This window comes from Quercus lobata, chromosome 5, assembly GCF_001633185.2.
Source record: "Quercus lobata isolate SW786 chromosome 5, ValleyOak3.0 Primary Assembly, whole genome shotgun sequence".
Taxonomy (NCBI): domain Eukaryota; kingdom Viridiplantae; phylum Streptophyta; class Magnoliopsida; order Fagales; family Fagaceae; genus Quercus; species Quercus lobata.
Genome location: NC_044908.1, coordinates 4,746,290 through 4,760,125, shown reverse-complemented (window position 1 = coordinate 4,760,125; position 13,836 = coordinate 4,746,290). Strand labels below are relative to the sequence as shown.

At 33.8% G+C, this 13,836-nt stretch overlaps 1 protein-coding gene across 1 annotated transcript; it reads right to left on the bottom strand.

The window, feature by feature from the left end:
• Positions 1-4,517: 4,517 nt before the first annotated feature.
• LOC115989836 lies at positions 4,518-6,536 on the bottom strand. Its single transcript, XM_031113712.1, has one exon. It carries the CDS (start codon positions 6,534-6,536, stop codon positions 4,518-4,520), a length of 2,019 nt encoding a protein of 672 aa, XP_030969572.1.
• Positions 6,537-13,836: the final 7,300 nt, after the last annotated feature.

Genomic DNA, 13,836 nt, shown 5'->3' with positions numbered 1-13,836 from the left:
GTCTACCCCTGGAGGGGCTAGATCCACTTCGCTCCTCTCCTTCTCTGAGAGTTTGATATTTGCGCACTTTGTAGTGATAGCGTCCATAACGTACTGAGCCACTAGTTTCCACCGTCAGACGGGGAAAGAGATTGCCTAAAGGCAAAGGCTTTTCACCCCCAAGCTACGCCGAGTCTAGAGAGAAAAGGTGCTCCAAAGAAGCTTCTTCAAAGCTCAAAGATTGCATCTGTTGAGTATTTGAAATGGGTAAAGTGAGATGACTATTAGTGGGGTAGGTCGTGGGACATTGGAATGTGCATTGTGCCATCATGTGGGGTAGCGGTAGGTGGTGGAACTTAATATCCCATTATATTTATTAATTTACAAGAATACCCGAATTCAAATTTCATTTTTCTCAATTACCAGTCTAATTACTTTATGATTTTCTTTAATCTCACTTTATTTAAGATTTAAAAAAAATAAATTAAATTCGTTATTTTATATAATAGTAATAATATATATTTCATTATCAAGTTTATAATATTGTTTTAATTTGTGCATTTTTTATTCAATTTTATATTCTGATTTCTTGGGCACTAGTCATAGCATCCAAAAATTCGCAACCTAAAATTTGACTTTTAACAAAAAAAACATTAATCGTTTTAATCCCAAATGGTATTTTCTCGATTTTTTTTAATATGTTTTATTCTTTTAACGAATTTGAATCCCAGGTGCACCTATTTTTACCATTAATTCAGTTATGATTTTGAATGTGTTGCAATAGAACATTCTGATTTTTTGGATTATATATAATGGAATTCATGTCCATTTGAAAGATGTGATGTTGCAGTGCAAATACCACCCTTTTTTTATAGGTAAATGTTTCTTACTTATGCATATATGTTTACCAAGTCAATCTTTTCTGTTATCCAAACATGGTTGTAGAAAAAGCATTTTGGAGCTTTCAATTAATTGTGTCATGATCGCGAGTGACAAGTTTGAATGGTCTAAGATGGGAGAGGATTCTGCTTCATTAGATGTGTATTTTTTGTTTTTTGGAGATATTTTCTCATCTTCTTTTTCCCTCAGATCTATTATGAAGTTTAATTTCAACTTAAAATTATTTATTACTTATTTTAGGTAAGCTTTGGGTGCAAGTCCTGTGTACAAGAGGTTCCTCTGTTTTGAATAAATTTTCTTTATCTTTAAACAAAGAAAAACTGTTGTGTTAACTTTAGTTTGATGACTAATTTCATTAAATGATGTAGCTAGGAAAAATGGGAAAGGATCCAAATCTGAGCTGACAGATTTGGACAGCAAGTTGTGAACAGATGGCGTTAATTGTGTAGAAAAAGCGTAGGATTTTAGATTTGGAGGACAAGAAAGGGAGAAAACTTGAGGATTTGGGGGCTGCTCTCAGTGCCAGCCCCTTCCACTAGGCCAATTAGGCAATGGCCAATTAGCTTATGTTGTTTATCTGTGGTTTTTTCTATTTTTTTTGCTAGTATGATAATTTTTGTCAAAAATTTTTAGTAAAGCCAATGTTTCAAAGAGAGATTATTTTAAATGGTTATTCTTGTAAAACTTTTGGCTTTTGTTTATTATATGAAAAGCCCCGTTTCTATACATGGTATTTTGGTTTATCACTTTGTGAACTATTATGGAGTTCTGATCTAAGAAGCATGGGCACTCCAAATCGGCATATGTCCCTGCCAAACATGTTGGGACACTCCTGCATGAGGAAAGCGATATTTTTTTACGCAAAAAAAAAATAAAAAAAATAAAATTCTTTGATTTTAGATACAACTTAAAATAAACATAAAATATGCCTATATATTTATTTATTAATTAATTGTTGTATCCCCATCATGCTGTGTCCTAATTTTCAAGAACAACTGGGACCATATCTTACTTTTCTGTGTTGGCGTTCGTGTCTGTGCTTCTTAGGTTCTGATACATATGATTTATTAAAATATGCCAGGCTTGTAGAGTTTCTAGTCATTACACACACACTCTTGCTCTTCCCCCCTCTCTCTCCTGTTTGTGTACATGCATGGACAGATTGTATTACATAGATTGGAATATTCATGTAATGTTTATCTGATTCCTTTGTTATGCATTATGTTTGAATTTTCAAACTTGATTCGCTATTACTACTGAATGTGTGGACTTTGGTACATAACAAAACAAAAGAGTACCCAAAATCTGAGAACCTATTCCTGAATTTTATTTTTTTGCTGTCAAGTGCTATTCTGACTGATCACTGTTAATGGTAACAGTGATCAAATTCTTTGATCATAAGATGGACAAAGATGTAATATTTCATGCTTTTTTGATTGTTTAAATTCTAAAGTGCAAAGACAGTGATCGTGGAGTGACTGTCCTCATTATAGGAGTAGACCATATTAGGACAAGCAGGCAGTTGGTGGACAAGAATTTATACCTGAAAAGTCAATGGGTTTGGAATTGAATAACACTAAATCAGAAGATTTAGTCCAAATCTTTTGTGAATATTACTAAAGTCAATGCTTTTGTGATTGCTATGAATAATTTTTACTGCTGTGCTTGACTAGGAAGAGAAGCAACACAAATTTATTTGGAAAACCATTGTTCCAGAGTCCTTAACCCATAGCCCCAATAATGATTTAGAAGTAAGTGAGAACATACAGATTTTGGAAAATTAAGATCAGTAGTTTGTCAACTTCCATTTGTTAGTCTAAGTCAAAAACTAATTTGCTAACTAACTTAACTCACTTTTTTTAAAAAGTAGGTGCACAAATGGCCATTTCTTTTTTTAAATATGTAGGTTGACATAGAGTCAACTTCAAAAATATATGAAACCCTCCCCTGGAATGCAACAGTGTCTAATGTTTTTTTATTCCGAGTTCTCTACTCCCATGGACCAAAGGTAAGATTGATGACATCATCAATCTTTCTTATGATGTATATAGGTTTATTATATTGTAAATTCTGAACACAACCTAGGGAGTGTTTAAAGAGTACCCATGACTTATCAATCAACCTTCAGCAAAGCTCCATTTCCTATCAAACAAATTATGTTGGTGCCAATCTAATGGATTAGCTAGTGTCAAACCTAACATGTGCAATCATGGTACTTTGGTATTGAGTATACTTCCTCTGTATTGAGTATACTTCTTCGAAGAAAATGCGGGTTCTAGAGGCCAGATAAGGCATGTGATTCAGGGTCGTAAGTATATAGATATTTAATTTATTATATTTCAATTCAATAATAAACTAACGTATCAGGTCTGTTTTCCTATTTTGGCTATCTTTTCAAGCAAAATAACAGGCAAGAAATTAAAATGAACGAGAAGATGTTTATAATATTCCTACCTTTACTAACTTATATTAAAAAGAAAAGAGAGAAAAATAACCAAAAAAAAAAAAAAATAGTTATTGCCTCATATAATTTAAATAACTTTTTTTACTAGATAGAAATTCTATCTAAGTGTATATATGTATGAAACTCTTTCTTAAAGATTTGAACTTTGATCATTACCCTTGCACTAAGGTTGTACGGTGGTCATATAATTTAATAATTAAAGAGTTTTAATTTGTGTTTATTTAAAATATATAATATGTAATATTATATGTTATTAAGATGTCATCATATATATATATATATATATACCAAAGAAAAATTCAAAAATCTTATAATAAGATGAAAATGTTTTATTGTAATTTAATTATTTTAATCAATACTTCTAACAAACATCACAGATCAAACAAGTTTCTTTCCTCATAATTAATTAGTATGCAATAATTACACGGCACAAGCATGAATAAAGAGCTTCACAAAAGACTAACATAACAATAAAATCAAGTTCACTTAAACCCAACAACACCCAAACTCAAAGTAATAATTTTTCAATAATAGAACCACCAAAACAAAAGGGAAACTATAAAGAAGTTACCTGTAGAGTTGCCCAGACAGCAACGAGTGGAACCCAATTGGGAATAGAGGAAACCAATCTCTCAATAGCCCAAGCAAGCAATATTAGAGGAACCTTGAAAAGAATCATAGGCAAATCGGATTGACTTAACCTGAGCTGAAAAAAAAAAATTATCAAGTCATGATTCAACCCATTTTTACCTTGGGTAAAAAGACTCAGGTTCAAATAAGGTAATTTCTATTGGTTTGGCTATTTGGGTTGGGTTATTGGGTTCAATTTTGTCATGTCTAGTCTCACATGCATACACACAGTTTCAGGCTGTATTTAGTAGGCTGCATTTATTTTTTTAATAAAAAAAGACATGGCTCACGTGGTATCCAATAATAATATTTTAAAATATCCATTAACCATATTAATATTTTTCATCTACCACTTAATAATACGAACTATTTTAATAAATAATACCAAAAAGTTGAAATGTTAGAGACTAAATTAATACAGTGTAAATGTTAGAAACCAAAATAATAATTTTACACTGCAAACAAGTACTCTCAAACTTAAATTTATTTCTACTTTCCTTTATTGGAGGCAAATTTCAGTTCACAACTTCACTTCACAGTCAACTTAGCTCTTTCCTGCCTGAAATTTAAACTGTTCAGTAATACCAAGATGTGCCATAAGAAGCCACACATGAGTTAGGAGCTCTCCACCTTGGGTGAGCTGTTGAGCATGTTGATTCCATTGACAATGACTAGCAGCATAACCCAGCATTTCAATCCACACATGACAAATAAACTCCCACTTGTTTTCAATACATAGCAAGGAATGAGCAAGTTTATGTGCATTGGGAAGCAATAACTTTTTTTTTTCTTGTTGCTCCCTTGTTGGAGGAATATTTTTGACATTGAGTAATTTTTTACAAGCAATTTCTTCTTTGCAACCTAAAGTTCTGCCAGCAATATCCTCATTTAAATTGTAGAAAAATTCAATGGCCTCAGCTCGTGTGCCATGAAACCTGATATGTCCAATCCCATTGGGCAGCATGAGGGGGCAAAATACAAGAAGATACAGCATATAGTTGGATAACAGATTGCTAGTATCACGGTAATCTTTACAATCATCCAAGTCTTGCTCCTGATCATTAGAATAGAAACACAGATTTGTTGCAATATGCCAGAGCAGAATGCTTTCATCAAATTCTACCTCAATTGCACCTTTGATTGTGTCTCTATCTCCTCTACCGATATTATCAAGAGATTTTGCATTTTGAAACACCCAGTCACCCCTGTAAGCACATAATTTCTTCCCATCATACATAGCTGATTCTAATTTGTGTTGAAGCTGGTCGAGGATCACTTGTTTCAAGTGTACTGGAAGAACTTTTTTCGATGACCTGTGCCGATGCTTCTCCAATAATCCATGAATGCATAAGACCTTCTGGATACATTTCCAAAGAAAGGATGAGACCTTCATGATAAAACTTCTCTTGGCAGGAATATCTTGAAGGCTAATGCTTATTATGTTGTACTGTTGCATGGTATTACACCACCTCTTCTTTTTAGTAAGTAGAAATGACAAAATGCCCTTATGTAAGAGATTACGCCTACTCAGCCATAGCATTGTCCAGTCAGAGCATAGTTGTAATATAAGTGCGTAGAGCTCAAGGATGATTGCTCCTGTTAGCAATACATAAGTGATAATCACGGACACTCTTGAGTAATCATGCTTTTCGGTGATCAAGAAGGCCATGGATACAGAACTAATTGATAAGAAATTGATGCAACGGAGACTGATGCAGCAAAGAGTGAAGCAACCAGAGAAGCCATCCATCACAAATGAATAAAGCACGACTGCTTTTGAGTGGAACACATCATAGATGAATCCAAGCTCGATTTCAATCATTTTGAAAGTGTCTTCTGATGATACATTCTTGATGATGATTCGGCTGTTCTCAATATCATGGAAGTTAACGATGACATCTGCCAACAACTGCTTGAAAATTTTGAAGAAATTGTAGGCGTTCTGTAAAATGTCTGCATTTTCAAAAGGATCGTTAACAGGCACGTTGAATTGCAAACCTAACACATAGCTGGGAGACTTCTTTGACATGCGATAACTTGGATGCGTCATGGACTCTCTGAAGTGTTCGCTGCTCGCATACCTCAGAACCCATATCCTCTCTCCAGACTTGATTATCCCAGCAACAAAGATTGGAATAGCAAGAAAATTTAATGGAGTACTGGTCCAGCACCTAAGTACGACATAGACAGTTGTAGTCACTTGGGTGACTAGCGTTAGTGCATGCCTGCGCCACAACTCGTTGTCTTCCAAGGAGTATGCAGTAATGGTGTCTGGGCCTCCAAGGTGCAAGAGAAGAAATGGAGCCCAGAATGCTGTAATTACAAGGTCTGGATTCACAGACTTTCCTGCATTGTTGGAAAGCACACTAAGCGACACTGTCACAGCCCACTCTGCTGACAAGTAGGTCAGCCATAGAAGAGTGCTGAGCTTCTTACTAGCTGAATTCTTCCTCATGTTGCCAGTAAAGATGAGGATGCTTTGGAGTCCAAGGCTAAACAAAACGAGAGCACGGATCTCCAGTAGGCTCCACAATTTACTCACACTTGGGGGGATGATCTGCATGGTTTTCTTCCTATTTGTGAAGATCAAACTGCTAAAAATTTGCAAATGTACCAAAGTTTAAACGTGGAATTAGAGGGTAAAGAGAGAAAAATGCAAAGAAAATAAGATTGCTTTATTCATTTTCTGGCTTACTATAAAATTTACTCTTTGAAGTATATTATTAAGAGGCCAATGTGTGAAATGGCACATATTAATTAGTAATCGTACTAGTTGTTAACGAGGGAGGGTGGGGAGCTCTCTCCAAGACTCCAACTAAAGTAAGGATACGAGGTTGACTTGCATTGTTTTCTATGGATGAGTTGTCTTATACTTTGCATTGTTTTTCTTTTTCCTTAGTAAACTGAACCTTTTTTGTCGTAATGCTGGCTGGTCTATCCGGTGCAGGGACTTTAGGAAATCTATGCAACTCAAGTGTCTTACTTAGATTAAAATATTAATACTTAATTTTGGGAATGGAAAGTCTGACAAATGTAACGTGTGTCTGCATAACTGGGATAATCAAATTGGTTTTACTTGTTGCTAATGAATGTAGAGTAGTTGGAGAATCACGACTTATTCCACGATGATTTTGCCGATTCTGTGATAGTAAATTGTGAGTGTTTAATCATCACTTACACATATGTTCACTATTTTTTCTTCACTAATCAAATTTTATTATGTCACAATGATAGCAAGAAGTTAAGAAAAATTGTGTAATCCTAAACTTTTCCATGAAGAGAGTCTTGATATTTTAGGGAATTTGTTAACAAGTCATTTTAAAAAACTTTTATGAAAAAATTAAAAATTTTTCTTTTCCATTTTTTTTTCTTTTCTCATAAAAAAATATTTAAAAATGTATTATAAACTAATACCCTTAGGGTATCCGTTAATATTTTTGTAAATGTAAAAGACACATTAATTAGTAATACATTTTTCAAAAAATAATTTACAGCTTTATTGAATAATTATATATATATATATATATATATTTCAAAAATATATTCAAATTGTACACATGTTCAAAAAACTACATACAACCACAATAAATTCGTACATATAAGTCAATAAATCACTTTTTTTTTTGGTTGAAATCATTCACAAGTATTTTATCTTTTAAAAAGTATGCATTACACACCATAATTGAATATTTATTCATTTTTAACATATGCCTACTCGGCGATTAACATAACTCTAATTAGTTATCTTACTTGTTGCTAACGTTGGAGTTCTCTTTAGACTTGAAGGTGGCTCACACTAGTAGACTAACAGCTTTCCCTGGTCATAAATCATAATCCTCTTAAAAAAAATGGCTATGAGTTCCCCAGAACCTCCTACTCAATTTGGGTACTCCACACCAGTTGTGGGGATAGAAATTTTTTCTAGGAGGCAAGCTAAATATAATAAGGTTTTAAGTAAAAAAATAAATAAATAATAATGCTAGAAAAATACTTATTTTATATGTTAATTTAACTCAATAAATTTGTTCCCTATATTCTTTCATGACACTAAAATTATCTATATATAATGTCTAAAAACTAAATTATAACATTTATTATTACTACACTCTTATTGAGTCACATAAGTGTAATGTTTTGTTTCATTTCACTCTATTTTGGTCCATTTAGTCTACTTCGGGATGCTTTGGGAGAAGATGTTGTTGTAGAATTAAGGAGAGTTGTTTCATTGACAATTATGTCACATTTTCAGCGTAATAATGTAATATTGATAGGTTCTTGATAAAATTATATTGTTTTATTATGTTATTAAAGTCATGTATTATTCTTTTTTCTTTTTTCTTTTTTTTTTTAATATAAGTGATTGATTTATTTATGTCTACTTCCTCTTTAGGTCATCCAAGATGTATAGAAGATGAATTGTTTGTAAGGAGCACTAAAAATAAATTTAACTACAAATTAAATTATTTACAAAATATCTTGCCTTATATAATAGTTGAATGTAAAATACATTATGTTTCCTTAAAAATAGAGAAAGAAAAGAACACTTGCAAAGTTTAAAACACTTTTTTCAAATAACAAATATAGATAGCTTAATTTAGAAAATCTAATACATTATATCAACTATATATATTTTGTTAGTAAATAATCACATCATTTTAAGAAATTTTGGAATTTGGAACTAACACTTATATAAGTCTCATCTACCGTATTTTGCACCCTAAACTATCACACTTATCACATTTTGCCCCCCGGTGTTATTTTTGCTGTTATGTTTAACGGAATCCTACTACACATGACAAGTATATGCTTCTTACTTAGGTGGAACAAGCTTAAAAGACTGAAACACCTTGCTTCAAAATCAATTAAAAAAAATACTCGATTTTTTCCACATCTTTCTTTGTGTCTCGCATGCGTACCCACTGCCCAAACCCAAATTTAGATTCTTGTCTCTCACCCTCTCACTTTTCACCCAAAAAAAAACTGAAACCCAAAATTTATCCCCAAATTGAAACACCAATCCACCATTGTAACGAAATCCCTAAGTCCCCAATTATTTAATGATTTCCCAATCACATAGTAGTGCAAGTGCAAACTCTAGGTCACAAACGTCGTTCAGCTCTGAGAATGGAGTTAATTGTTGGTAATAATGACATAGCTGAATTATGTTGATTCAAATTTCAAACATGTGAGGATGCCAATAACGTGTACATAGTGGAGTATGTCTTTTCTTGTTTCTGTTCTACCTTTAATGCAGAATATTTTCAACATTTCTAAAAGGGTGTTTAGGGTTTTGTTTAATTGATTTTGAAGAAGAGTTTTTTAGTCTTTTAAGTTTGTCCCATCTTAAGCAAGAAACATGTGCTTATCACGTGCAATAGGATTTCGTTAAACATAGCAACAAAAATAACACCGAGGTGCAAAGTGTGATGAGTGTGATAGTTTAGGGTGCAAAGTATAATCTGGTGCATAATTTATGATAGTAAAAACTAATTTTCCCAAAAAAGAAAAAATCATCAAAATTTTCCGCGTGTCGAGTAGGTCTATGGCTAGTTTATTACTAGTTTTAATTAAGTTGTATGATGATATAAATGGAGTATCTATATTCACTACAATAGTGAAAAGTATGAAAAAAATAAAGATAAATTAAATATCATTATTTATTTATTTATAATATTTATCATTGATGAAATTTTTAGATTCCCCCCCCCTCCCTTTTTTCTAAATATGAATTTCAATAATTATTATTGTTATTATAGATATTTATTATAATTGTGTTTGTATGGAACTATATATTCTAGATTATACATTTATTACAATTAAATACCAAGATTGTAATGAATTGTTTAAATATAAACATAATTTAAATATAATATATATACACACACACCAGGCAACTCTTTTTAAAAAAGTAATGGATCCCACCTTATAATAATATTATAATAAAATAAAACCACTTGTACAACATACTTCTCCACCACTATTTTGTTGAATAGAATTATGAAAAAAGAAAAGAAAAGAAAAACTACTCTCACTCACTGGTCATTATAGCACCTCAAAAAAATTGACCACAAAATTTTTCACAATTTTTTTATCACAATTGTTTCGTGGCAGAGTGTGATTGTTGAAATTTTTTTTTGAGTTTAATTATGTGTTAGTATTTGTTAATCACTCACAGTCTGCCATATCAAAATTTTGTCAAAAACATTATGAAATAATTTATGGTCTAGAACTACTCATAGCATCTCTGTTACATACAACAATTTTTTCTTTCCTCACCAGCATTTTTCAATCTCAAACCCAAGTTTTTTTTACAAACCCAAATTTTAATTGTATATGACAATTACATTTGCATATAGTTGTTTATTTTTTTTATTAATATCAATTAATATTTTTTCGAATTAATTTTACTCTCTTTTGATCTTGCCTCCCCTAACCTAAAATCTTGGCTCCGCCACTGATACACACACAAAAAAGAATAATGAAGAGTAAAATTGTGAGGTTTCAAAAGTTTATATGCACCACCGCACACCCTTATGGTCCATTTGAATCGAGGGGGAGTAGAGTAGAGTAGATTTAGCACAAAATTAGCTTATTTTTAGTCAACTCTACTCTACTCCCCTCTACTCTCCATCCTTTCCCCCTCCATCCAAACAGGCCATTAGTGTGATGGTCGCTCCATAAGTATAAGTGCTTATAGGGTGTGGAGGTAGCAAGGATCAGAGTTCAATCTCCAAGAGGGAGCTTTACACACATATACACTTAAATTAGGTTGGAATATAATTTCTATCTTGTATAAAAAAAAAGTTTATATGTCACAATATTATAAACTAAAAATAAATAAAAAGTAAAATAGCATTAGTTTTATATATAATTTCAATATCATCTCACCTAATATTAGGTCTTAGTAATAAAATTTATGATGAAATTTATTATTTACTTATGAGGAAGGAATATCATGTAATTGTTCTCAAAAACATTAGTCATTAATTTTCCCAATGCAAGTTCCAAGTAAAGAAGAATATTTAAGAATAATAAAAGATAAGTCTAGCGGAATTGCGGAACCTTTTTTTTTTTTTTTTTGAGAATCCGCTTCACTCTGTTTTATTAAATTAAGAAGAAGGCTTATCAGCCAATACAAGAACATTAATGTCTGGTGGAACATGCTCCATCCAGACTGTTAAACCCGAACAAAACCTAGCATTCTTTGCTAAAGCATCAATAACAGAATTTCCTTGTCTATAGGAATGAGAGAAACTAAAACTCCTTAAGGAGTGTACATAGGATAAAGTATCCTTAATGAGATGACCATAAGCAGATTGAAATATATCACCTTTTCAAAGGGAATTGATGACTGTTTTCGAGTCTCCTTCCATTATGGAACCTTGAAGACCTACTTTGTGGACAAAAATAGTAACCCGCCTAGCTACAAGTAGTTCCAAGCATGTAACTGAAGGTGGTTGTGGAATTTTTTTAGAAAGTGCTACAATGATTTCCCCTACATGATCTTGTATCACTACACCCAAGCTTGCCTCACCCGTGTCTAAGAATAAAGCTCCATCAAAATTTGGTTTGAAGCTATGTTGATCTGGTGGTGTCCACTTTACTGCCTTTGGACGTGCTTGCTGCCTTGGAGACTTGCTGCTCAGCTGTTGATAGAGAGACAGGAACCTCTTAGCCTTCAAAACAACATGGTTTCCTAAATTTGTTTCCCCTTGTCCAGAGGTGCCACGCAATGGTGGTGAAGAGCTTTAATTGCTGGGGTTTATCGAGGATCAGTTCCACCAGATTTTGAAAGGATCCCACGGCTCATTTTTGGCGATCCACCCATCTGAAATCTACCTCCCAAACCAGCCGGACCGAGTCGCATTCCTAGAGAGCATGAAGAACTATTTTGGCCTAGTTTGTGCAATGTGGACAGGAGCTTTCTGCAATGATTTTTCTCCGTAGCAAGTTGACCTTTGTGGGCAATGCATTTGAGCACGCTTTCCATAAGAAGTGCTTAAGTTTTCCTGGTACACCAGCCTTCCACAATTTTTTCCAGAACTCATGAGTTTTGTCAAGGTTTGAAGGTGAGGCCGAATTTTTTTGTTCTTCTGCACACAGTCGTTGATACCCTATGCTAACTGAATAGGATCTATCCCTACTCCATGGCCAATACAAAAGATTAGGTTGCTTGATGATTCCTAGTGGAATGGACTTGATTTGCTGAGCTTCAAAAGGCAAGAAAGTGTTGTCAATAGTATGAGAATTCCAACCATACATGAGTGAATCAATTAGAGCTGATACAATTGTTGAGCTAAGTGCAGGTACAGGGGGTGACACCACATGGCCTTATGTCTCTCCTGGCAGCCAGTTTGCTCCGTAGATCTTGATTTGAGTGTCATCACCTACTCTCCATTTGGCACCCATTAAAATGAGTTTTCTAGCATATAAAATACTTCTCCAAGAGAGTGAACCAGATTTAGCCTTTGCCTCAAAAACACTGCAATTTGGGAAGTATTTTGCTTTGAACACGTTGTAAAAAAAAGAAGTTTTATCATGCACTAGCCTCCACACTTGCTTGGCTAACATGGCTTCGTTGAACTTGCAAAGATCTTTGAAACCCATGCCTCCATCAACCTTTGGCTTGCATAATGTCTCCTGATTTCTCCAGTCACCCCTTTACCCCCACCAAAATTTACGGATCATCATTTCAATGTCTCTACATAGACCAACCGACAAGCAAAAGCAACTCATTGCAAAGGTGGGGATTGCTTGCACTATGACTTTAAGGAGAACTTCTTTGCTGGCTTGTGACAACATTTTCTCCTTCCACCCTTGGACTTTTCCCCACACCCTTTCCTTGATGAAATTTAGGCTAGCATTTCTATTTCTACCCACCATCGCTGGAAGGCCTAAATATTTTTCATATTTCTTGATCTCTAATACCCCAAGGAAATTTTTTATGTCAATTTTCAACTCCATGGATACAGTTTTGCTGAAGAAAAGAGTGGTCTTTTCCTTGTTGATACGCTACCCTGAAGCTTTCTCATATAATTCTAGAATTTCTTGTATGGCTTGGATATCACTTATCTAAGCACGACAAAACAGCAGGCTATCATCAGCAAAAAATAAATGGGAGATTTTTGGACCATACTGGCAGAGGGAGTATCCCCTAATTTTGTCTTCATTCACAACATGTTGGATGAGAGCATTTAGGCCTTCTGAGCACAGCAAGAAAAGATACGGTGACAAAGAATCACCTTGTCTAAGGCCTCTTGAAGGGACAATATTTCCTTTTGGTTCACCATTCACAAGAATGGAATAGGTAACAGTGCTGATACATTCAGAAATCAAATTCACCCATCTTCCATTAAAGCCCATCTTTTCCATCAGTTGTAGAAGAAAAGTCCATTCCACTCTATCGAAAGCCTTGCTCATGTCAAGTTTGAGTGCCATAGAGCCAATTTTCCCTGATTTCTTTGTTTTCATGTGGTGCAATGTCTCAAAAGCAACTAATATATTATCAAAAATTGCTTTGTCAGATTGAAAAACACTTTGAGATTCAGATATAATATTAGGTAAAATGACTTTTAGGCAATTAGCTAAGACCTTTGAAATAAGCTCATACACAATATTACACAAGGCTATAGGTCGAAATTCAGTTACATGCTCAGTACTTTTCACTTTTGGAATAAAAGTGAGGTAGGTGTGATTTATACCTACTAGGATGTGGGCCGAATTGAAGCATGAGAGTATTGTAGCAGCTACATCACTTCCAATATCCTCCCAATAGTGTTGGAAAATTATTGGGGGCATCCCATCAGGACCTGGGGCTTTTAATGGAGCCATTTGAGATAGAGCTGTGTGTACCTCTTCCCTTG

Coding starts and splice junctions, on each gene's coding strand:
- LOC115989836 (XM_031113712.1), bottom strand. CDS start 6,536: ATGCAGATCATCCCCCCAAGTGTGAGTAAATTGTGGAGCCTACTGGAG.